Genomic DNA, 24301 nt, shown 5'->3' on the forward strand with positions numbered 1-24301 from the left:
AGTTACTCAGGAGGCTGAGGCGGGAGAATCATTTGAGCAAAAGCTGATTATCATTCAGCTTTTAACTTTTAGTTGGAATTTATTTGTGTCTGGTGGGGACACAAATAAGGCTTGCTGGTGGGGACGGGATGGAATATAGTTTCAAGCTGCTAGAATGTGAAATTCATGTTCTTACAATTGTGTACAAAATTTGTTTTACTTCATAATATAGCCTTGCTTTCATTTAAGATGAAGCTACCATAAGAACATGCTTCCTTGGCCAGGTGCGGTGGCTCACGCCTATAATTCCAGCACTTTCGGAGGCCGAGGTAGGTGGATCACAAGGTCAAGAGTTCGAGACCATCCAGGGCAACATAGCGAAACCCTGTCTCTACTAAAATATATTAAAAAAAAAAATTAGCTGGGCATGGTGGCACGTGCCTGTAGTCCCAGCTACTCTGGAGGCTGAGGCAGGAGAATCTTGAACCTGGGAGGCGGAGGTTGCAGTGAGTCGAGATCGCGCCACTGCACTCCAGCCTGGCGCCTGGCGACACAGCACGACTCTGTCTAAAAAAAAAAAGAAGAACACCTCAGTATAATTTTGTGGCTTTATGTACCCTCTGCCCACTGCCGTTGCTTCCAGAGGCTGGAGAACCTCTTCATTTTAAGAAGGAGTGTAACATGGTGTAACATGTGGGTTTAAACTTACTTTCCCTTCAGACTGATGAACACTATCAGCTTGTCCTTCCTGTTCTTTTCTTTTTTTTTTTTTTTTAAGACGGGGTTTCACCATGTTGGTCAGGCTGGTCTTGAACTCCCGACCTCAGGTGATCTGCCCGCCTTGGCCTCTAAAGTGCTGGCATTACAGGCATAAGCCACCATGCCCAGCCTCTTTTCTTTTCTTTTTGAGATGGAGTGTCACCCTGTCGCCCAGGCTGGGGTGCATTGGCATGATCTCAGCTCATTGCAACCTCCGCCTCCTGGGTTCAAGCAATTCTCCAGCCTCAGCCTCCCGAGTAGCTGGAATTACAGGTGCGTGCCACTTCACCTGGCTAATTTTTGTATTTTTAGTAGAGACATGGATTTCACCATGTTGGCCAGGCTGGTCTCAAACTACTGACCTCAAGTGACCTGCCTGCCTTGGCCTCCCGAAGTTCTGGGATTATAGGCATAAGTTACTGTGCCTGGCCTAGTCCTTCCTTTTCTAATTGTTTTTATAACCATATTTCCTTGATCCTCAGCTACATGTTTTCCTCATTTAAAAAATAACATGGCTTATAATTGGTGTGAGTATATAATGTGGTTATTTTTTTTGTTTGTTTGAGATAGGGTCTCACTGTGTGAGAGTGCAGTGGTGTGACCATGGCTCACTGCAGCATCAGCTTCCTGGGCTCAAGCAGTTCTCCTGCCTCAGCCTCCTGAGTAGCTGGGACCACAGACATGTACTATCATACCTGGCTAATTTTTAAATTTTTTGCAGAGACAAGGTCTCCCTATGTTACCCTGGCTGCTCTCAAACTCCTGGGCTCTAGTAATCCTACTGTTTCAGCCTCCCAAAGTGCTGGGATTAAGGCATGAATCACTGTACCCAGCCTAATGTGGTAGTTCTTTTGTTCTGAAAGTCTATCATTAATTTGGAAGTACATCTGGCAATTTATGTTATCTTAGCATTGAGGCAATAGGGGACTTAATGGATAACCAGTTGCTTCAGGTGTTTCTAGAGCATTTGGGAAGGAGACCTTTTGAGACATGAGGTCCCTTGTTGTCTGTCTGCCATGGAATCCTCCCAACCTCTTACTGCAGTCTACCTCGAGACCTATGGCTGCCAGATGAATGTGAATGACACAGAGATAGCCTGGTCCATCTTACAGAAGAGTGGCTACCTGCGGACCAGTAACCTCCAAGAGGTACATGCATTTCCTATTTCCTTTGTTTTCTGGACCTGGGCAAGATTCCGCATTTGTGCCAGCTCTTAGGTGCAGTTTCAGGAGCAGGGTGCCACCTGGTGAGAGAGAGTTCCCTTGGGTGAAGTGTTTACAATGGGACTGGGTTGTACTTTTGTTCCAGCTATTTTTGAATCTTTTATGGTGATGTGCACCTTCAGGCAAGGAGCTGAGTTAAGATTGGCTGTGGGGAGGGAAGTTGGAGAGTTACTGTTTAATGAGTACAGAGTTTTAGTTGTGGAAGATGAAACAGTTATAGAAAATGCATAGTTATGAAATTGCAGATAGATGTTCTTAATGCCACAGGACTGTACACTTAAAAATGGTTAAGATGGCCAGGCGTAGGTCACCACGCCTGTAATCCCAGCACTTTGGGAGGCTGAGGCAGGAGGATTTCTTGAAGCTAGGAGTTCAAGGCTGCAGTGAGCTATTGTTATGGTATTGCTCTTCAGCCTGGGCAAGTGAGTGAGACTCCCTTCTCTATTAAAAAAAAAAGGAAAGGGGGCCGGGCGTGGTGGCTCACGCCTGTAATCCAAGCACTTTGGAGGCCAAGGCGGGCAGATCACGTGAGGTTGGGAGTTTAAGACCAGCCTGACCAACATGGTGAAACCCTGTCTTTAAAAAATAAATAAATAAAAAATAAAAAAATGAAAGAAAAAAATAGTTAAAGAAAAATAATAGGCCATGCACAGTGTCTCACACCTGTAATCCCAGGAATTTGAGAGGCCAAGGTGGGTGGATCTCTTGAGGTCAGGAGTTCAAGACCAGCCTGGCCAAGATAGTGAAACCCCATCTCTACTAAAAATACAAAAATTAGCCGGGCATGTTGGCGGGCGCCTGTAATCCCAGCTACTCAGGAGACTGAGGCCCAAGAATTGCTTGAATTGTTTGGGTGGCAAAGGTTGCAGTGAGCCGAGATTGCTCCACTGCACTCCAGCCTGGGCAACAGAGTGAGACTCTGTCTCAGAAAAAAAGAAAAAACAAAAAAGAAAAATAATAATAAAGAGCTATAGACAGGGATTGTATAAGGCTAATTTCCAAGACTGTAATTTTTCTTGTTTTCTTTTTTCTACATTCAGGCAGATGTGATTCTCCTTGTCACGTGCTCTATCAGGTACGAATTTGTTCTTTTCCTAGGAGTGAATGTATCTTACGTAATAATGCCAGAGCTTATGTTGCAATGCCAGAGCTAACGTTGCTGGCCTGCCTGTCTGTGGAGATGAGCCAGTGGCCCCATAGCAGTAGGGCTTGCAGTTTTCCCACAGTGGAGATAGTCTGTATACAATTGGCTGACATCTGCTGAGCATGTACCAGGTTCTGAGTGAGTAACATAATGGATTAACAAATTTAATGATTACAACAACCCTGTGTGGTTGGTGCTGTTATAAGATGAAGAAACCAAGAATGTGCTGATCCACCCAGCTCTTCCTGAGCTTTCTTTTGTAACTAATGTCATCTGTTTTTAATGTAGCTGCCTGGGGTAGGATGCAGTCGTAGGCTCGGGGAAAGAGTTCTGAATAGAGATGGATGACATCCATCAGAGGTGAACATACCTTCTTTCTCACTTTGTTTCTGTGTTCAAGACATGCTGATGTTAATGTTTTCATAACTGGCTATACCATCAGTTAATTCATTGGACGTTTTTCTTCCGTAGGCCTCTGCTGCTTGACGTTGTGCTTTGGGTGATTCAGAAATGAATCCTTCTTCCATGGCCTGGCTTTAAGGAGCTTAGTTAGATGAACAAATAGCTCCAACATCAGGCAGAAAATGTTAGTTTAAAAAATCAAACAATGAGGCTGGGTGCAGTGGGTCACATCTATAATCCCAGCACTCTGGGAGGCTGAGGTAGGAGGATCACTTGAGTCCAGGAGTTCAAGGTTGCAGTGAGCTATTCAAGACCAGCCTGGGCAACAAAGTGAGACGCTGTATCTACAAAGAAAAATAAAAGAGAAATTGTTGGCCAGGTGCGGTGGCTCACGCTTGTAATCTCAGCACTTTGTGAGGCTGAGGCAGGTGGATCACTAAGTCAGGAGTTCGAGACCAGCCAGGCCAACATGGTGAAACTCTGTCTCTACTAAAAATACAAAAATTAGCCGGGCATGGTGGCACTCATCTGTAATCCCAGCTACTCAGGAGGGTGAGGCAGGAGAATTGCTTGAACCAGGGAGTTGGAGGTTGCAGTGAGCCAAGATCGCGCCACTGCACTCTAGCCTGGCCACAGAGTGAGACTCCATCTCAGAAAAAAAAAAAAAAAAAATTACTAAGTACAGGAAAAAGTCTAGTTAAAGTAGAAGGGTATTAGGATCTGAAATCATTAAAAAAAAAAAATTGAAGGACAGCTTAAGAGAGGACAAACTCTCCCACATAGGAGAGTTGGGGGAGGCTTTTTGAGGTAGATTGTTTCTGAGCTTGTCTTAAAGGCTTGTCAGGATTTGAAGATGTGCAGGAAGGCTGCTATTCTAGAAAAGGTAAATTATAGCAAGTGTTGCTTCTTCAGGTGGCCCCTATCTACCTTCCCTAAGTCCAAATGGTAGATACGCATTTAAGGCAGGGCTCGCCAATACAGATTTAAGGCAAGGCTGTTCCGATGTGGCTTTCCTGGGCCACATTGGAATAAGAATTATCTTGCCCCACACGTAAGATACTTACGCTAATGATAGCTGATGAGCTAAAAAAAAAAAATTGCAAAAACAAAAAAATCTCATAAACATCTCAGGTTGGAAAAGCTTGATTTAAAGGGCTGAAGGTGGTTTTTATTTTCTTCCCATTGTCCTACTCTCTTAGATTGCTCTGTGGTTTATTTTTGGTACAGATTTGCCTCTTCTCATCTCTGTAGGGAGAAGGCTGAGCAGACCATCTGGAACCGTTTACATCAGCTTAAAGCCTTGAAAACAAGGCGGCTCCGCTCCCGGGTTCCTCTGAGGATTGGGATTCTAGGTATCTGGTAATTTGCAGATTTTGTCAGTTTTGAAACTTGGACTCTATGTGGCTTTATTTGCTAGTGTTTCCTTTAGAGGCTAGATTCCCAGTGTCTGAAGAAATCTTATATACCCCATACAATTCTTGTACTTACTGCCAGAGGCTGCAGGATTAAATGAGATAAAGTTCATGAAAGGGCTTTCCATAGTTCCTTAAAGTAATAGGTGCTCAGAAAGTGTTATATCCTATCTAGAGTCTAATGTGGCTTATGGTAGCACAGAGTTATGGATAGAGTTGGAGTCTGAAGGGCCAGCATGAATTTCTGTTTTTTTGAGATGGAGTTTTGCTCTTCTTGCCTAGGCTGGAGTGCAATGGTGTGATCTGGGCTCACCACAACCTCCGCCTCTGAGGTTCAAGCAATTCTTCTGCCTCAGCCTCCCCGGTAACTGGGATTACAGTTATGCACACCATGCCCAGCTAATTTTGTATTTTTAGTAGAGAGGGGGTTTCTCCATGTTGGTCAGGCTAGTCTCGAACTCCCCACCTCAAGTGATCCACCCACCTTGGTCCTCCCAAAGTGCTGGGATTACAGGCGTGAGCCACTGCTCTCGGCTTGACAGTATGAATTTCTAATGTGGGCACCTTTCATCCTGACTCCTGAAGCAAGCCCAAGTGATGATTTAGGTCTGCCTCACCAATATGGTAGCCACTAGCCACATGTGGTTATTTAAATTTACCTATAATTAAATAAAATTTAAAATTCACTTCTTTAGTCCCATTAGCCACATTTCAACTGCTCAGTAGCCACATGACTAAGGGCTACCAGTTTGGATAGGACAATTATTTTTCCATTCAGCACACTCTGTCATCCTTTTTTTTTTTTTTTTTTTTTAAACACGGTCTCGAGCTGTTGTGCAGACTGGAGTACAGTGGCACAATCATGGCACAATGTAGCCTCCTACTCCTGGGCTCAAGTGGTCCTCTCACCTCAGCCTTCTGCATAGTGAGGTCTGCAGGTGTACACCACCACAGTTAGCTAATTTTTTGATCTTTTGTAGAAACAGGGTCTCACTATGTTGCCCAGGCTGGTCTTGAACTTCTGGGCTGAAGTGTGATCCCTTGCCTCAGTCTCCCAGAGTGCTGGGATTATAGGTGTGAGCCACTGCGCCAGGCCTATCGTTTTATTAGAAAGTCACGTTGCGCAGTTCTGATCTAGATGACCGAGAGACATATTTCAAAATAAATAGTCGGTACTCTATTCTGTCTCAGAATTTAGTTAATATATTTAACCTTATGGAAAACAGATTGTTTCCATTGTGGAATAGTTAAATTAATCTCTCATATTCAGTTATCAGATCCGTGTAGTAACTGATGCAGGAGGATGGAAGGGTTAGTTGAAATGTTCTGTTCCATTTCAGTTTCTTTATTATAGAAACCTCTGGGTATATATCTACTAAGAATTTCAGAAATCCCAAGAGTAATTAAAACAATTGGCCGGGTGTGGTGGCTCATGCCTATAATCCCAGCACTTTGGGAGGCTGAGGCAGGAGGATCACAAGGTCAAAAGATGGAGACCATCCTGGCCAACATGGTGAAACCCTGTCTCTGCTAAAAATATAAAAATTAGCTGGGCCTGATGGCACACACATGTAGTCCCAGCTATTCAGGAGGCTAGTCAGGAGAATCTCTTGAACCCGGGAAGCAGAGGTTGAAGTGAGCCGAGATTGTGCCGCTGCACCCAGTCTGGCAACAGAAGGAGACTCCGCCTCAAAAAAAAATTTGTAGTAAAATATATTTGAAATTCCCTTTTTAATGCTTTTTAATTGTATATTTCTGTAGAACTAAGTATATTCACATTATTCTGCACCCATCAGCACTGTCCATCTTCAGGACTTTTTTCTCTTCCCAAACTGAGACTACGTATCCATTGAACACTCACTTACCATGCCCCCTCCCTCAGCCCCTGGCAATCATCATTCTACTTTCTGTTTATGAATTTGACTACTCTAGATAACTCATGTAAGTGGGACCATACAATGTTGTCTTTTTTTGTAACTGGCTTATTTGGCTTATCATAATGTCCTCAAGGTTCATGAGGTCACGTATTGTAGCCTGTGTCAGAATTTGCTTTTTTCTTTTTTTTTTTTTTTTGACACAGGGTTTCAGTCTGTTGCCCAGGCTGGAGTGCAGTGGTGTGATCATGGCTCACTGCAGCCTCAACCTCCCAGGCTCAAGCAATCCTCCTGCCTCACCCTCCTGAGTAGCTGGGACTACAGGCATGTGCCACCAGTCCGGACTGATTTTTTTCATTTTTTGTAGAGCGAGGGTCTCACTATGTTGCCAGGGCTGATCTTGAACTCCTGGGCTCAAGTGATCCTCTCTCCTTGGCCTCCCAAAGTGCTGGGATTATAGGTGTGAGCTACTGTGCCTGGCCAGTGATTTAATTTTTTCTGGGTGTTTAATTGAGTTGCTCTGGAACCCTTTCCTGTGGTTTTCTTATAAAGGAAGATGCAGGCTCCTGTGCTATGGGAATGTTGGTTAAATGTGAACATTGATACTAAATTCTTAGAGAAGTTTTCTGTGCCCTGGTCTCTAATTCCAGGTAGGCATGATGTGTGATAAGCCATTAAATACCAGATGAATTTGGGAAAAGGTACTTGTTTCTTTTTCCCTTCCAGGCTGCATGGCTGAAAGGTTGAAGGAGGAGATCCTCAACAGGGAGAAAATGGTAGATGTTTTGGCTGGTCCTGATGCGTATCGGGACCTTCCCCGGCTGCTGGCTGTTGCTGAGTCGGGCCAGCAAGCCGCCAACGTGCTGCTGTCTCTGGACGAGACCTATGCTGATGTCATGCCAGTCCAGACAAGCCCCAGTGCCACATCTGCCTTTGTGTGAGTCACTGCCCAAGAGATGGGTAATAAGCTTCTTTCTTTGACACTTTTATTTATTTATTTTTGAGACAGGCTCTCACTGAGTCTGTCACCCAGGCTGGAGTGCACTGGCATGATCAGTGCTCACTGCAGCCTTGAACTCCTGCGCTTTTGCTTTAGTCCCCCGAGTAGCTGGGACTACAGGTGTGCACCATCACACCTGGCTAATTTTTTTTGAATTTTTACAGAGATAGGGTCTTACTATATTGAATTTTTACAGAGATAGGGTCTTACTGTATTGCCTAGGTTGGTCTCAAACTCCAGGGCTTAGGTGATCCTCCTGCCTTAGCCTTCCAAAATCCTGGGATTATAGGGGTGAGCCAGCGCACCTGGCCATGGCATTATTTTCTATAACAGAGGTTGCCGAATAGCTTATCATGTCTTTTTGTAAATAAAGTTTTATTGGAATACAAGCATGCCCATTTATTTACAAATTGCCTCTGGCTGCTTTTGCCACTAAAGCAAGGTTGCATAGTTGGGACAGTGACTATATAGCCTGCAAAGTCTCAAATATTATCTTTTTTTTTTTTTTTTTTTTTTTTTTACAGAAAAGTTTGTCAACCTCTGTTTATTTTAATGGCTATCTAATATTATTTGGTTGGAATGCTTAGTAAAAATAATAGCTAATATTTATTATATAATTCTTCAGTGAACGTCTTTGATACATATCCATAATTATTTCCTTAAGATAGATTGAGGCATTCACATGCAGGATGTGATTTAACTTAGATACCTAGCAGTTGGATCAGGAATGTGTGAGAAATGTAGAACCCTGTGTTTTTTTTTTTTTTTTTTTTTTTCTTGAGAAGGAGTCTTGCTCTGTTGCCCAGGCTAGAGTGCAATGGCATGATCTCGGCTCACTGCAACCTCTGCTTCCCGGGTTCAAGCGATTCTCCTGCCTCAGCCTCTCGAGTAGCTGGGATTACAGGTGTGCGCCACCGTGCCTGGCTAATTTTTTGTATTTTTAATAGAGATGGGGTTTCACCAGGTTGGCCAGGCTGGTCTCAAACTCCTGACCTCAGGTGATCCACCTGCCTTGGCCTTCCAAAGTGCTGGGACTGCAAGTGTGAGCCACTGCGCCCAGCCAGAACCCTGTGTTTTAAATCCAGTGTCTCCTTGCCCTATATGCACACATATACACACGCTTTTTAATATTTAATTTTTTCTGCTCTAGATGTAAAAAGTCGAGTTAATACACTCATAAAAACAGTAGATACAAACATATTCAGGCTGTCTGGAAAGAAAGAATTGAAAAGCAGTAGAAAGTCCAGGTGTGGTAAGTGTGTACTCTAGCCCCTCAACACTGTGCGTCCTCAGGCTAGCTACTCTTATCGGTTACGCTTTGGTTGATATTCTGTGATTAGATTCAATTTTTAAAGATTAAAAAGGTCAACCGAGTACAATGGCTCATGTCTGTAATCCCAGCACTTTGGGAGGCCGAGGTTCATGGATCACCTGAGGTCAGGAGTTCAAGACCAGCCTGGCCAACATGATGAAACCCCATCTTAAAAAAAAAAAAAAAAAGAAAAAAGATTAAAAAGGTCTACTTTAGTGCTTAGATCTCGGATTGGTCCAGTGTGAGCCATGTGGCAAATGGATTCAGAGCCAAAGAATACTGCTATGGGAGTTGAGGCCTGCTCATTGGGTAATACCAGCACATCCTTCTACTGTTACTACATTCTGGTACTTTCTTTCCCAGGTCGATCATGCGAGGTTGCGACAACATGTGTACCTACTGCATTGTTCCTTTCACACGGGGCCGGGAGAGGAGTCGGCCTGTTGCCTCCATTCTAGAGGAAGTGAGGAAGCTTTCTGACCAGGTGAAGGGTTCTCCAGGCCTTCTTACTGTGAGCGTGTTTGGGGGAGGATGAGGATAATCTTTGTCGTTTTGGAGCCTATGCTGCCTCTAACTTGACCCTGCCTGACCAGAAAGAAATACCTGGGTGTACATCATGGCGAAATCCCGTCTCTACTAAAAATACAAAAACTAGTCAGGCATGGTGGCACTTGCCTGTAGTCCCAGCTACTCAGGAGGCTGAGGCAGGAGAATCGTTTGAACCCAAGTGTCGGAGGTTGCAGTGAGCTGAGATCATGCCACTGCACTCCAGCCTGGCGATAGACTGAGACTCATCTCAAAAAAAAAAGAAAACTTATTTCAAAGTAGAGCATGGCATGGCATTTCACCCTTAGGTATGCATCTCTTAAAAGATAAGGATATTTTGTGTTTTTTTTTTTTTTTTAAATTTTTGTTGTTTATTAATAATAAATGGAGTTTCGCTCTTTTTTGCCCAGGCTGGAGTGCAATGGCATGATCTCGCCTCAGTGCAACCTCTGCCTGCTGGATTCAAGTGATTCTCCTGCCTCAGCCTTCCAAGTATCTGGGATTACAGGCATGCGCCACCATACCCGGCTAATTTTGTATTTTTAGTGGATACAGGGTTTCACCAAGTTGGCCAGCTGATCTTGAACCCTTGACCTCAGGTGATCTGCCCGCCTTAGGCTTCCAAAGTGCTGGGATTACAGGCATGAGCCACTGTTCCTGACCTATTTATTTATTTATTTTTTAGACAGAGTCTTGTTCTGTTGTCTAGGCTGGAGTGTAGTGGTGCGATCTTGGCTCACTGCAACCTCTGTCCCTTGGACTCAAGTGATCATCCTGCCTCAGCCTCCCAAGTAGCTGGGATTAAAGGTGCACGCCACTATGTGCTTCTACAAAATATTTTTATTTATTTTATTAATTTATTTGAGACTGAGTTTTGCTGTTTTTGCCTAGGCTGGAGTACAGTGGCATGATCTCAGCTCACTGCAACCTCTGTTTTCTGGGTTCAGGTGATTCTACTGTCTCAACCTCCTGAGTAACTGGGATCACAGGCATGTGCCACCACACTCAGCTAATTTTTGTATTTTTAGTAGGGATGGAGTTTCACCATGTTGGCCAGGTGGGTCTTGAACTCATGACCTCAGGTGATCCACCTGCCTCGGCCTCCCAAAGTGCTAGGTTTACAGGCATGAGCCACCATGCCCAGCTAAGAATATTTTTAATACCATTAGTTTTTCCAGTAAGATTAACAAAAATTGCTAAATACTGTCTCATTTCAGTCCATCCTTATTCAGAGTTCCCCAATTGTTCCTTAAATATTTCTGCATTTGGTTTGTATGTCTTTTTATATATGTGTGTGTATTTTACTTAGTTTTATATTCTACTTTTTAATCAATAATTTTTTTGTTTTGGAATGACTTTACCTTCACAGGAAAGTTGCAAAGAGAGTTTCTTTGGGCATTACTATCTTTCTTTGGTACATTTTTTTGGTGCTGTAATCACAGCACTTTGGGAGGCCAAGGCAGGAGGGTGCCTTGAGCCTAGGAGTTCAAGAGCAGCCTGGGCAACACAGGGAGATGCTGTCTCTATTACCAACAGACAAACAAAACAAGAACTAAGAGATTAATATTGGTATGTTACTATTAACTCTCTTCAGACTTCATTTGGATTTTGCCAGTTTCAGAACATTAATGCTTTATGTCATTTTTGGGATCCAATCCAAATTTAGTGTATTCTGCTTTTTAGATTAACAATCTATCATGACTTATACAAATAAATAGTCTTTATGGAGACTGGAGTAATAACAACTAAATGCATCGCATAGTCCTCAATTGGGATTCTGATCAGGGAAAAAAATGTTATAAGGAACCTCTGTCTCCCAGGTTCAAGTGATTCTCCTGCCTCAGCCTCCGGAGTAGCTGGGATTACAGGCATGTGCCACCACGCCCAGCTAATTTTTTGTATCCTTAGTAGAGAGGGAGTTTCACCATGTTGGCCAGGCTGGTCTCACTCCAAACTCCTGATTTCGTGATCAGCCTGCCTCGGCCTCCCAAAGTGCTGGGATTATAGGCAAGGGCCACTGTACCTGGCCTATAATATAACATTTCAAACAGACAAATGGAAAGACTAGTATAATAGAAAAACATGATTGTTAACATTTTGTCATATTTTACACCTATCTCCATGCACCCATAAATACATGTTTTCTGAACCATTCGAAGTAATTTGTAGACATCAGGACACATGCCCCTAGATACTTCAGTATGCATCTCCTAAGAGCAACAATTTTTCTCTTCATAACCATGATATTATCACATGTATAAAAATCAATACTTATCTAGGCTAGGTACTTTGGGAGGCTGAGGTGGAAGGATTGCTTGAGTTTAGGAGTTTAAAACCAGTCTGTGAAACATGGTGAAATCCCATCTCTACAAAAGAAAAAAAATTAGTCCCAGCTACTTGGGAGGCTGAGGCAGTAGGATTGCTTAAGCCTGGGAGGTCGAGGCTGCAGTGAGCTATGATCGTGGCACTGCACTCCAGCCTGGGCAACAGAGGGAGACCCTGTCTCAAGAAGAAGAAGAAGAAGAAGAAAAAAAAAAATCTAAAGTAGCTCTTTCATTTTTTGTTGTTGTTGTTTGCTTTAAATGATGCATTAACTTTTTGAAGAGATCGGACATAGTCTGGCTTTGTCCGATTTTTTCCTCGTGTTATTTAATATATCTCCCTGAATTCTGGTAACTAGAAGTTAGGTGTAAAAGCTTGATTAGTTTGGGTTAAATATTTTTGGTGAGAATACTTTATATAGTCACTGTGTATAATATTCAACTGACAGATCTAATGTAAATTAACCATTATTGTTGATTATTTAGTTTGTTTCCAGTTTTTTTCTATTCTAAATCATGTTTTGAATATTAATTTTTACATAAAGCTTTATTCTGAAGTTTAATTCTTTGGTAAGGTGTCTAAGCTTGAAATTACTCGGTTATAGATACAACAAATTTATAGGTGACTTTTGGTAAGTTCAGCTAATTTTTTTTCTTTTGTTTAAAACAAAAGATATGTTAATTACAGCTAATTTTTTTTTTTTTTTTTGAGATGGAGTCTTACTCTGTCACCAGGCTGGAGTGCAGTGGCGCGATCTCTGCTCACTGCAACCTTTACCTCCTGGGTTCAAGCGATTCTCTCGCCTCATCCTCCCGAGTAGCTGGGACTACACGCATGCACCACCATGCCCAGCTAATGGTTTTGTGCTTTTAATAGAGACAGGGTTTCACCATGTTGGCCAGGGTAGTCTCGATCTCTTTACCTCGTGATTCGCCTGGGTTGGCCTCCCAAAGTGCTGGGATTACAGGCATAAGCCACTGGGCCTGGCCTTGGCTAATTTTTAATTAGTGTTTTTTTAATGAAGCTACCCAAAAGTTTTAAAATTCCAATATATTTTTCCATTTTTAGGGGCTGAAAGAAGTGACGCTTCTTGGTCAGAATGTTAATAGTTTTCGGGATAATTCAGAGGTCCAGTTCAATAATGCAGTGTCTACCAACCTCAGCCGTGGCTTTACCACCAACTATAAAACCAAGCAAGGAGGACTTCGTTTTGCTCATCTTCTGGATCAGGTCTCCAGAGTGGATCCTGAAATGAGGATCCGTTTCACCTCTCCCCACCCTAAGGATTTTCCTGATGAGGTGAGTGTCAGGTTAGCTGTGACAAACTGGTATTAGTATCTTTGAGCATGCCAAAGGCTGGACCTAGCAGGGAGGCAGCAGAGACCTGGTGTCCTGCTCAGGGATCCTGTCGGGATTGCTGCAACACCCGCTGGATCTGCTGGTCCTTTGAAGATTTAAAGTCCATCAGTGGCTGGGCATGGGGGCTCACACGTATAATCTCAACACTTTGGGTGGCTGAGGCAGGTGGATTGCTTGAGCTCAGGAGTTGGAGGCCAGCCTGGGCAACATGGCAAAACACCGTCTATACTGAAAATACAAAAAATTAACTGGGTGTGGTGGCATATGACTGTAGTTCCTGTTACTTGTGACACTGAGGTAGGAAAATCACCTAAGCCCAGGAAGTTGAGGCTGCAGTGAGCCATGATTGCACCATTGCACTCCAGCCTGGGTGATAGAACAATGCCCTGTCTCAAAAAAAAAGAGTCTGCCAAGGTAGGAGATAGGTCTAATATTCCACGGGAGGTTAAACCGCCTGCAGGACCATGAGGGCTATACAGAGAGAGTTTGTTACAAAGTGGGCAGCTGAGTGGTAATAATGGTGGTGAGGCAGTAATGGTGGTTTGGGGTGGACAGGAAGGAGGTGATGTGGTGCTCTGAGAAACAGCTCAGACTTTAGCCTCAGACAGACCTGGGTTCAAATCTCAGTTTTTCTGTTGTTTTACCAGCAAGTGTGTGATGTTTTCAGCTTTTCATCTTTATCTGTAAAGTGGGGTTAATAAGGGGTTAACACTCCTGCTTTGGGTTGGTGTGAAATAGATACACAGCATACCTTGTTTTATTGTACTCTGCAGATATTATGGAGTTATTTTTAACAAATGGAAGGTTTGTGGCAACTCTGAATAAGTCTGCCAGCACTATTTTTTCAACAGCATATGCTTACTTCATATCTCTGTGTCACTTTTTGGTAATTCTCACAATATTTCAAACTTCATTATTATTATTACTATTTTTTTTTTTAACTGTATAATTACTTTTATCTTTAATGTCCAGAATGTGTAATATAAGGGCCAGAGCCTCCTCCTGGACTCAATTTTATAAATTCTCAATTGGTTGGTGAGGCCAATAGGGATACTTTTGCTTGTCCAATTTGGTTTCTGGGAAAGCTTCGTTCAAGTCCTCAATGGTCATCTGTTCAAATGGAATTAAGTTCTTATACTTCTCCATCTGTTTCTCATACTCTACAACCCTGGCCTTTGAGAGAGACACCCACTCAGCACAAGACTTCACATCTTCTTTTTCTTCAGCATCCACCAGGGCAGTATATCGATCCTCTGGCATAGGAACCTTCAGGGCATTAAACTTCTTTTCAAAGTCATCCACCAAGCCTGCCTTGGCCACATTGGCCTTGTAGTAAGCCCAGTCAATAGATGGTGGATTCTCAGGTAAAGCAGCCAACCTGGAGGTGAGGATCTCATTGCAGGATTTCAGGGAATTAGCAATGGCCTTTTGGTTTGGGGGTATGATCTCCCAAAAAGCTATCCAGTCAATGGTTTTTAGAGCAAGTTTTCGCCCAGCCATCTTGGGATCCTTCACCGACCCTGGCTGCCTACCGTCCACAGCAGGAAGTAACGGAAGTATTATTACTATTTTTTTTGAGATGGAGTCTCGCTCTCTTGCCCAGGCTGGAGTACAGTAGCGTGATCTTGGCTAACCACAACCTCCGACTCCCAGGTTCAAGCAATTCTTCTCCCTCAGCCTCCCGAGTAGCTGGGATTACAGGTATGCGCCACCACACCCGGCTAATTTTTGTATTTTTAGTAGAGATGGGGTTTCACCTTGTTGGTCAGAACTGGTCTCGAACCCCTGACCTTGTGATCCACCTACCTTAGCCTCCCAAAGTGTTGGGATTACAGGCGTGAGCCACCACACCTGGCCCAAAGTTTCATTATTATTAGGTCTGTTATGGTGATCTGTGATCAGTGATCTTTAATGTTACTCTTTTTTTTTTTAGAGATGGAATTTCACTCTTGATGCCCAAGCTGGAGTACAATGGCACAGTCTCGGCTCACCACAACCTCTGTCTCCCAGGTTCAAGTGATTCTTCTGCCTCAGCCTCCCGAGTAGCTGGGATTACAGGCATGTACCGCCATGCCTGGTTAATTTTGTATTTTTAGTAGGGATGGTGTTTCACCATGTTGGTCCGGCTGTTCTTGAACTTCCTACCTCAGGTGATCTGCTCCCTGAGTCTCCCAAAGTGCTGGGATTACAGTAGGCGTGAGCCACCGTGCTGGCCTAATGTTACTCTTAAATTGTTTCGGGACACCATGAGTCACACCCACATAAGACAGTGACCTTAATTTATAAACGATATGTGTGTTCTGACTGTTTCACCAATGGTGGTTTCCCCATGTCTTTCTCTTTCCCCGTTCCCTGAGACAGCAATATTGAAATTGGGCCATTTAACTACAGTGGCCTCTAAAGTGCTCAAGTGAAGGGAAGAGTCACGCAGCTCTCACTTGAAATCAAAAGCCAGAACTGCTTAAGCTTACTGAGGGAATCATATTGAAAGCTGAGCTAGGTTGAAAGCTAGGCCTCTTATGCCAGCCAGCCCAGTCGTAAATGCAAAGGAAAGGTTCATGAAGGAAATTAAAAGTGCTACTCCACTGAAAACATGAATGATAAGAAAACAAAACAGTCTTTTTGGCTGGGTGTGGTGGCTCACAGGCCAGGCACAGTGGATCATGCCTGTAATCCCAGCACTTTGGGAGGCCAGGATGGGTGTATCAGCTCAGGTCAGGAGTTCTAAGACCAGCCTGGCCAACATGGTGAAACACTGCCTCTACTAAAAATACAAAAATTAGCCAGGTGTGGTGGTGCACACCTGTAATACTAGTTACTTGGGAGGCTGAGGCAGGAGAATCGCTCAAACCCGAAAGGCAGAGGTTGGAGTTAGCCGAGATTGTGCCACTTCATTCCAGCCTGGGCAATGGAGTGAGACTGTCTCAAAAAAAAAAAAGTAGGAAAGAAAGAAAAACAATTAAGCCCTGCCTTTTTGCTGATATGGAGAAAGCTTAGTGATCTGGAGAGAAGATCGAAGAAGCCAAATCAATACTGTTTAAGCCAAAGCCTAATCCAGTACAAGTCGTTAGCTTTCTTCAGTTCTCTGAAGGCCAAAAGACGTGAGGAAGCTGAAGAAGAAAAGTTTGAAGCTAACAGAGGTTGACTTACAAGGTTTGGGGAAAGAAGCCATCTCTCTAACATCAAAGTACAAGGCAAAGCCATAGTGCTGATGTAGAAGCTACAGCAAGTTATCCAGAAGATCTAGCTAAGATCATTGATGAAGGTGGCTATACTAAACAAGAGGCTTTCAGTGTAAATGAACAGTCTTCTGTTGGAAGAAGATGCCGTCTGGGACTTTCATAGCCAGAGAAGAGAAATCAGTGCCATTCTTCAAAGCTTCAAAGGATAGGTTGACTCTCTCTTTTTTATTTTCTTTTAAAAAAAATCAGAGTTGGGGTCCTGCTGTGTTGCCCAGGGTGGTCTGGAACACCTGACCCCAAGCAGTTCTCCCACCTAGGCCTCCCAAAGTGCTGGGATTACAGGCATGAGCCACTGTGCCCAGCGAGACTCTTATTAGGGGCCAAGGCAGCTGGTGACTTTAAGTTGAAGCCAGTGTTCATTTACCATTTTGTTGTGTGAGAAAAAATTAAAAGTAGAATTGTTATATAATCCAGTAATTCTACTTCTTAGTATATATCAGAAGAATTAAAAGCAGGAATTGAAACATGTACCACCATGTTAATAGCAGCATTATTCACAATAGCTGAGATACAGAATCAACTTGTGTCTATCAACAAATAAATGGATAAACATAATGTGGCATATACATATAAAACCAGTGACTTAGTCTCTCAGACCACAGTGCAATCAAATTAGAACTCAGGATTAAGAAAAAAAAAAAAAAAAAAAAAAAGAAAACCAATGACTTAAAGAAACCAATGACTAAATTCTTAGGTTTATAGGGTAGTAGGTAAGAGAAGAAACAATATGTTGAGATGCCTGAACTCAAACTCTGCCCCAAAGAGTAAGAAAACAGTAACAAAAATTATTGAGTTTATAGAAAGCAGAAAAGAAACAACCTGGTCAGACACTGAAACTCTCTCTGCTTGTGAGATGAAGAAAAAACAGGGGCAGGTGAAGTGACTCACATTTATAATTGCAGCACTTTGGGAGGCTGAGGCAAGAGGATTGCTTGAGCTCGGGAGTTTGAGTCCAGCCTGGGCAACATAGTGAGACCCTGCCTGTACCAAAAATTAAAACTTAGCTGGGCATGGTAGCATGTACCTGTGGTCTCAGCTGCTTGAGAGGCTGAGATGAGAGCGTTGCTTGAGCCGAGAAGGGTGAAGCTGCAGTGAAGCTGTCATCACACCACTGTACTCCAGCCTAGGCTGCAGAGCAATATCCCATTTCAAAATAAATAAAATATAAAATAATAAAATAAAGTAATTGGAAAAAAAGGAAAGAAAAAAGAAAAAAAACAGCTATAATCAGTTGAAACAAAGATGGCCAACTGGAGTTTGAGCCGAATGAACTTGCTGATATCCCAGCCTGAATTTCCATTGCATATTTTATGCTAACTCACCCCAAATTTGCACGTGTGATCCATGAGTTAGCATGAAGAGATAAATGCTCATGCCCAAAGGCTTTCCTTTTTTATTTTTATTTATTTATTTATTTATTTATTTATAAGACGGGGTTTCACCATGTTGGTCAGGCTGCTCTTGAACTCCCGACCTCAGGTGATCTGCCTGCCTTGGCCTCCAAAGTGCTTGGATTACAGGCATGAGCCACCATGCCCGGCCAACTTTCCAAGTCTCTCTTTTCTTCCACTAATCACCCGCTAATCCCAACATCCATCCAATAAACCTTTTCCAGTAGAAATGTTGCCTTAAAAACAACATGAGGAGACAGATTTAAACTTGATATTCTCATCTCCCCGTAAGTCTACTTGCAACAAAAAGTATTTTTTCAAAAACCTGATGGCTTCTAGCACATCAGACAGGGAGCCCCCTTTGTCTTCATAACACATGTAATGGAATAGTATTCAGCCTTAAAAAGGAATGCAATTTTGACACATGCTACAACATGAATGAACCCTAAAGATATTGTCTTGAGTGGAGTAACCTAATTACAAAAAAAAAATGCTGAATGATTCAATCTGTTTGAGGTACCTGTTATGAAGCAAGAGATGGTTTGCTGCTCATTGAGCTAGAAGTCAATACTGTGGCTGGGTTTTTGAGGAAAAATGAAAATATTTTTATTGCAAGTCAGCTATCAAGGAGACAGGAGTCCAACTCAAATCTGTCTCCCCATACTGGCCCCAAGCCAGTAATTTTATTAGAAAAGATTTAGTGAGCAGATTCGGGGATTAGCAGGTGATTGGTAGAAGGAAAAGAAAGTCTAGAAAGTAATCAGGCATGCTTTATTATTTTATTATTTTATTATTATTTATTATAATCAGGCATAGTTTATTTATTATACTTTTAAGTTCTGGGGTACATGTGCAGATCGTGCAGGTTTGTTACATAGGTATACTCATGCCGTGGTGGTGGTTTGCTGCATCCATCGCCCTGTCATCTACATTAGGTATTTCTCCTAATGCTATCCCTCCCTAATTCCCCCACCCCCTGCTATTCCTCCCCAGCCGCCCCCCTCTCCCTCATTTACCGTTTTGAAAATCCCAGCACCCTTAAGAATGATGCTAAATCTCTGCCTGTACTTTATAGAGGAAAAAAGCCTGGATAGCACACCTGTTTACAGCCTGATTTACTGAATATTTAATTTTTAATTTTTTTAATTTTTAATTTTTGTAGAGATGGTGTCTCCCTGTGTTGCTTAGGCTGGTCTCAAACTCTTGGGCTCAAGTGTTCCTTCTACCTCAGTCTCCCAAAGTGCTGACATTACAGGCATAAGCCATTGTGCTTGGCTGGTTTACTGAATATTTTAAGCTCGCTGTTGAGACCTACTGCTTAGAAAAAAAGATTTGTTTCGACTGTTCATTAACAGTGCACCTTGTCATCCCTGGGCTCTGATAGAGATGTACAAGATTAGTGTTGTTTTTATGCCTGCTAACACAATATCCATTTTGCAGCTCATGGATCAAGGAGTAATTTCAACTTTCTAACCCTATTATTTTAGTTTTTAGTTTATATAAGATCATTTATTATTTAAGAAACATATTTCATAAAACTATAGTTGTCATAGATAATCTGGGCAGAGTAAATAGAAAACATTCTGGAAAGAATTCATCACTCTAGATGCCATTAAGAACATTAATGATTTGGGCGCGGTGGCTCACGCCTGTAATCCCAGCACTTTGGGAGGCCGAGGCGGGTGGATCACAAGGTCAAGAGATCGAGACCATCCTTGTCAACACGGTGAAACCCCGTCTCTACTAAAAATACAAAAAATTAGTTGGGCATGGTGGCGCGTGCCTGTAATCCCAGCTACTCAGGAGGCTGAGGCAGGAGAATTGCCTGAACCCAGGAGGCAGAGGTTGCGGTGAGCCGAGATCGCGCCATTGCATTCCAGCCTGGGTAACAAGAGGGAAACTCCGTCTCAAAAAAAAAAAAAGAAAAAAAAAAGAACATTAATGATTCATGGAAAGATGTCAAAATGTCAACATTAATAGGAGTTTGGAAGACACAGATTTCAGCATTTATGGATGATTTGAGGTGCTCAAGACTTCAGTGGAGGCAATAACTGTAGATGCAGTGGAAATAGCAAGAAAACTAGAATTAGAAGTGGAGCTTGAAGATGTGACTGAATTGTTGCAATCTCATGGTCAAACTTCAATGAAAGAGGAGTTGCTTCTTATGGATGAGCAAAAAAAAATGTTTTTTTTTTTGAGACGAATTCTCACTCTCACCCAGGGTGGAGTACAGTGTTGCAATCTTGGCTCACTGCAACCTCCACCTCCTGGGTTCAAGCAATTCGGCTTCAGCCTCCCAAGTAGCTGGGATTATAGGCACCTGCTGTCACACCGAGCTAATTTTTGTGTATTTTTAGTAGAGATGGGTTTTTGCTATATTGGCCAGGCTGGTCTTGAACTGACCTCAAGTCATCCACCCACCTGGACCTCCCAAAGTGCTGGGATTACAGGCATGAGCCACTGTGTCCTGCCCGAAGAGGGTTTCTTGATATAGAATCTTCTCCTGGTGAAGATGCTATGGACATTATTGAAATAACAACAAAGTATTTAGAATATTGCATAAACTTAGTTGATAAAACAGTGGCAGGGTTTGAGAGAACTGCAATTTTAAAAGATGTTCTATTGTGGATAAAATGCTGTCAAACGGCATCGTGTGTTATAGAGAAATCTTTCCTGAAAGGAAGAGTCATTTGATGTGGCTGACTTCATCACTGTCTTATTTTAACAAATTGTCACAGCCACCTCAACCTTCTGCAGCCACCATCCTGATCAGTCAGCAGCCAGAAACGTTGCTGACTTGAAGGTTCAGATGATTGTTAGCATTTTTTAGTAATAAAGTATTATAAGGCTGGGTATGGTGGCTCATTCCTGTAATCCCAGCACTTTGGGAGGTTGCAGCAGGAGAATCGGTTGAGCCTAGAAGTTGGACACCAGCCCAGGCAACGTAACTAACAGCTTTATAGTTTTTATTTTTATTTTTTTTGCCAAGATGGTGTCTTGTTCTGTCACCCAGGCTGGAGCGTAGTGGCATGATCTCTGCTCGCTACAATCTCCTCCTCCGTGGTTCAAGTGATTCTCCTGCCTCAGCCTCCTGAGTAGATGGGATTACAGGCACGCACCACCACTCCCAGCTAATTTTTGTATTCTTAGTAGAGATGGGGTTTCACTGTGTTAGCCAGGCTGATCTCCAACTCTTGATCTCATGATCCACCTGCCTCAGCCTCCCAAAGTGTTGGGATTACAGGCATCCACCACCACGTCCAGCTAATTTTTGTGTTTTTAGTAGAGACGGAGTTTTACCGTGTTGGCCAGGCTGGTCTCTAACCTCTGCCCTCAGGTGATCCACTTGCCTCTGCCTCCCGAAGTGCTGGGATTATAGGCGTGTGCGACCGCGTTTGGCCTGAAGGTTGTTTCGAGGAAATGTCTTTCGTTTGGCCCCCACTTACATCTCTTTTTTTTTTTTTTTGAGATGGAGTCTCGCTGTGTCACCCAGGCTGAAGTGTAGTGGCATGATCTGGCCTCACTGCAACCTGTGCCTCCTGGGTTCAAGTGATTCTTCTGCCTCAGCCTCCCGAGTAGCTGGGATTACAGGTCTCCACCACCATGCCCGGCTAGTTTTTGTGTTTTTAGTAGAGATGGGGTTTTACCACATTGGCCAGGCTGGTCTCAAACTGCTGACCTCAAATGATTTGCCCACCTTAGCCTCCCAAAGCGCTGGTATTACAGGTGTGAGCAACCATGCCCAGCCTTTTTATGTATTATTGATTCAAATCCTTTGTCAAAATGTTTTCAAATATTTTCCCCTAGTATCAGGTTTTTGATGGTATCTTTTTTTTTTTTTTTCTTTTTTCTTTTTCTTTCTTCTTTTTTTTTTTTTTGAGAGAGAGTCTTGCTTTGTTGCCCAGGCTGGAGTGCAATGGCAGGATCTCCGCTTACCACATCCTCTGCCTCCTGTGTTCAAGCGATTCTTCTGCCTCAGCCTCCAGAGTAGTTAGGATTACAGGCGTGAGACACCACACCTGGCTAATTTGTTGTGTTTTTAGTAGAGATGGGGTTTCACCATGTTGGCCAGGATGGTCTTGAACTCCTGACCTTGTGATCCAGCTGCGTTGGCCTCCCAAAGTGCTGGGATTACAGGTGTGAGCACTGTGCCCAGCCTTTTTTCCCCTTTTTTCTTCTTTTAAAAATTAAAAAAATCCCAGCACTTTGGGAGGCCAGTGTGGGCAGATCACAAGGTCAGGAGATCGAGACCATCCTGGCCAACATGGTGGAACCCTGTCTCTACTGAAAATACAAAAAATTAGTTGGACGTGGTTGCATACTCCTGTAATCTCACCTACTCGGGAGGCTGAGGCAGGAGAATTGCATGAACCCGGGAGGCAGAGGTTACAGTGAGCTGAGATCATGCCACTGCATTATAGCCTGGCAACAGAGCAAGACTCTGTCTATTAAAAAAAAAAAATTAGAACAAAAAATAGACACAAGGTCTCACTATGTTGTCTAGGCTGGTCTTGAATGCTTGGCCTCAAGTGATCCTCCTTCCTTGGCCTCACAAAGAGGTGAGTCATGATGCCTGGCCTGATGTATCTTTAAAAGTGACTAATTTGGGGTGGCGTGGTGGCTCACACCTGTAATCCTAGCACTTTGGGAGGTTGAGGTGGGTGGATCACTTGAGGTCAGTATTGCGAGACCAGCCTGGGTGACATGGTGAAAACTCGTCTCTACTAAAACTACAAAAATTAGCCAAGCATGGTGGCTTGCACCTGTAATCCCTACTACTCAGGAGTCTGAGGGAGGAGAATCACTTGAACCCAGGAGGCAGAGGTTGCAGTGAGCTGAGATGGCACCACTATACTCCAGCCTGGGCGATGGAGTAATAATCTGTCTCAAAAAAAAGAAAAAGAAAATAACTAGTTTGTAAGCTCAGTGAAAGAAGTGCCATTTTTTTCTTCTTTGCCTGCTGACCCTAGTGGCAGCACTACCTGTATTCAGCTCTGTGGCTTTAATCTGATCTCTGCTTGCTTCCTTCTCTCTACTCTTTTTTTTTTTTTGTAGCTGGTATGTAGCTATTCTGTCTGCTCTTTGAAAGCAGAGATGCTGTTAGGTGAAATGTCTGGGACAAATAGAAGGGCGCTTGAACAAAAGTTAGGGAGTAGGTGATTTGTGTGTTGGGTTTAATCAGCCTCTTGATTACTTGAAAATTAACCTTGGAGGACACATAATAAGAGCTGTATTACTTTCTGTAAGATTCTTTGGTGAGATTTTGATTACCTGTAATGTGTTCTATTTGATCAGGTTCTGCAGCTGATTCATGAGAGAGATAACATCTGTAAACAGATCCACCTGCCAGCCCAGAGTGGAAGCAGCCGTGTGTTGGAGGCCATGCGGAGGGGGTCAGACTTGCTTGGAAAGGGGGCATCCCACACTTCCCATGTTTCCTTAATGACCAAACAGTGTCTTTGTTGCTAAGAACCTAGTGTAGTGTGTGGCACACAGTAGCTGATCAGTAAATATTTATTGTTTATGACCAAGCCACTGGACACTGGAGCTTACTTCTGCTCACTCCACAAGCATAGGCTAAGGACTGGGTCACCCATTTACAATGTTTAGTATGTTTTTTTAAATTAAGCATCTATGATGTGACACACTCTGAGACTTTATTCTTTAATGTTAACATTAAGGTTTTGTTATGTCTTGGAATTTAAATGTAGCTCTATGTGTTCACTTCCTTTGAGAATAATAAGTATTACACAGATGAGACTGAAGGGAGAATGTGTCCCAAGGCAAGCTGTATGGAATTAGTGCCTTCTCTTGTTTTCCACAGTGGCCTAGTGTTTTAGAGGTCCTCTAAAATGTTTGATCCGTCTAGATTTATTAGTTAAATAAAAGCTATTTAGAATTGTTTATGCTGGCCAGGCACTGTGGCTCATGCCTGCAGTCTAAGCACTTTGGGAGGCTGAGGCGGGCACATTGCCTGAGATCAGTAGTTTAAGAATAGACCAGCCTGGGCAACATGGCGAAACCCGGTCTCTACACACACACACACACACCCACACCCACACCCACATACCCTACTTTACACACAAACACACAAACTCACTCTCTACACACATACACGCCCAGTCTCTACACACATACACCCAGTCTTTACACACACACACAGTCTCTACACACACCCACACCCACACACACATCCAGTCTCTACACAAACACACATACATACACTCTCTCTACACACACACACAGTCTCTACACACATACACCCCGTCTCTACATACACACAGTCTCTACACACACACACACACACACACACACACACACACACACACACACACA

The 24301-nt window shown here is 43.1% G+C and overlaps 2 protein-coding genes across 4 annotated transcripts in view; one reads left to right on the forward strand and one right to left on the reverse strand.

Annotated features, from left to right (window-relative positions):
• The window catches only part of CDK5RAP1 (CDK5 regulatory subunit associated protein 1), a 35885-nt gene that overhangs the window by 3321 nt on the left and 8263 nt on the right, over nt 1–24301 (forward strand). For 2 of the 3 annotated variants that reach the window (XM_032295241.1, XM_032295242.1), the window contains exons 3-9: nt 1783–1886; nt 3002–3036; nt 4759–4859; nt 7520–7730; nt 9469–9589; nt 13042–13272; nt 23261–23358. In XM_032295241.1, coding sequence (XP_032151132.1) covers nt 1783–1886; nt 3002–3036; nt 4759–4859; nt 7520–7730; nt 9469–9589; nt 13042–13272; nt 23261–23358 — 901 coding nt within the window. The remainder of the gene's footprint in view (nt 1–1782; nt 1887–3001; nt 3037–4758; nt 4860–7519; nt 7731–9468; nt 9590–13041; nt 13273–23260; nt 23359–24301) is intronic. The other variant, XM_032295243.1, reaches the window with a different exon arrangement.
• On the reverse strand, nt 14261–14885 carry LOC116562823 (ATP synthase subunit d, mitochondrial). The gene has a single exon (XM_032295246.1). It carries the CDS (start codon nt 14830–14832, stop codon nt 14347–14349), a length of 486 nt encoding a protein of 161 aa, XP_032151137.1. The 5' UTR covers nt 14833–14885; the 3' UTR covers nt 14261–14346.

The sequence above is a fragment of the Sapajus apella genome, unplaced genomic scaffold, assembly GCF_009761245.1.
Source record: "Sapajus apella isolate SASKATOON/1434 unplaced genomic scaffold, GSC_monkey_1.0 scaffold33, whole genome shotgun sequence".
NCBI classification, from domain to species: Eukaryota; Metazoa; Chordata; class Mammalia; order Primates; family Cebidae; genus Sapajus; species Sapajus apella.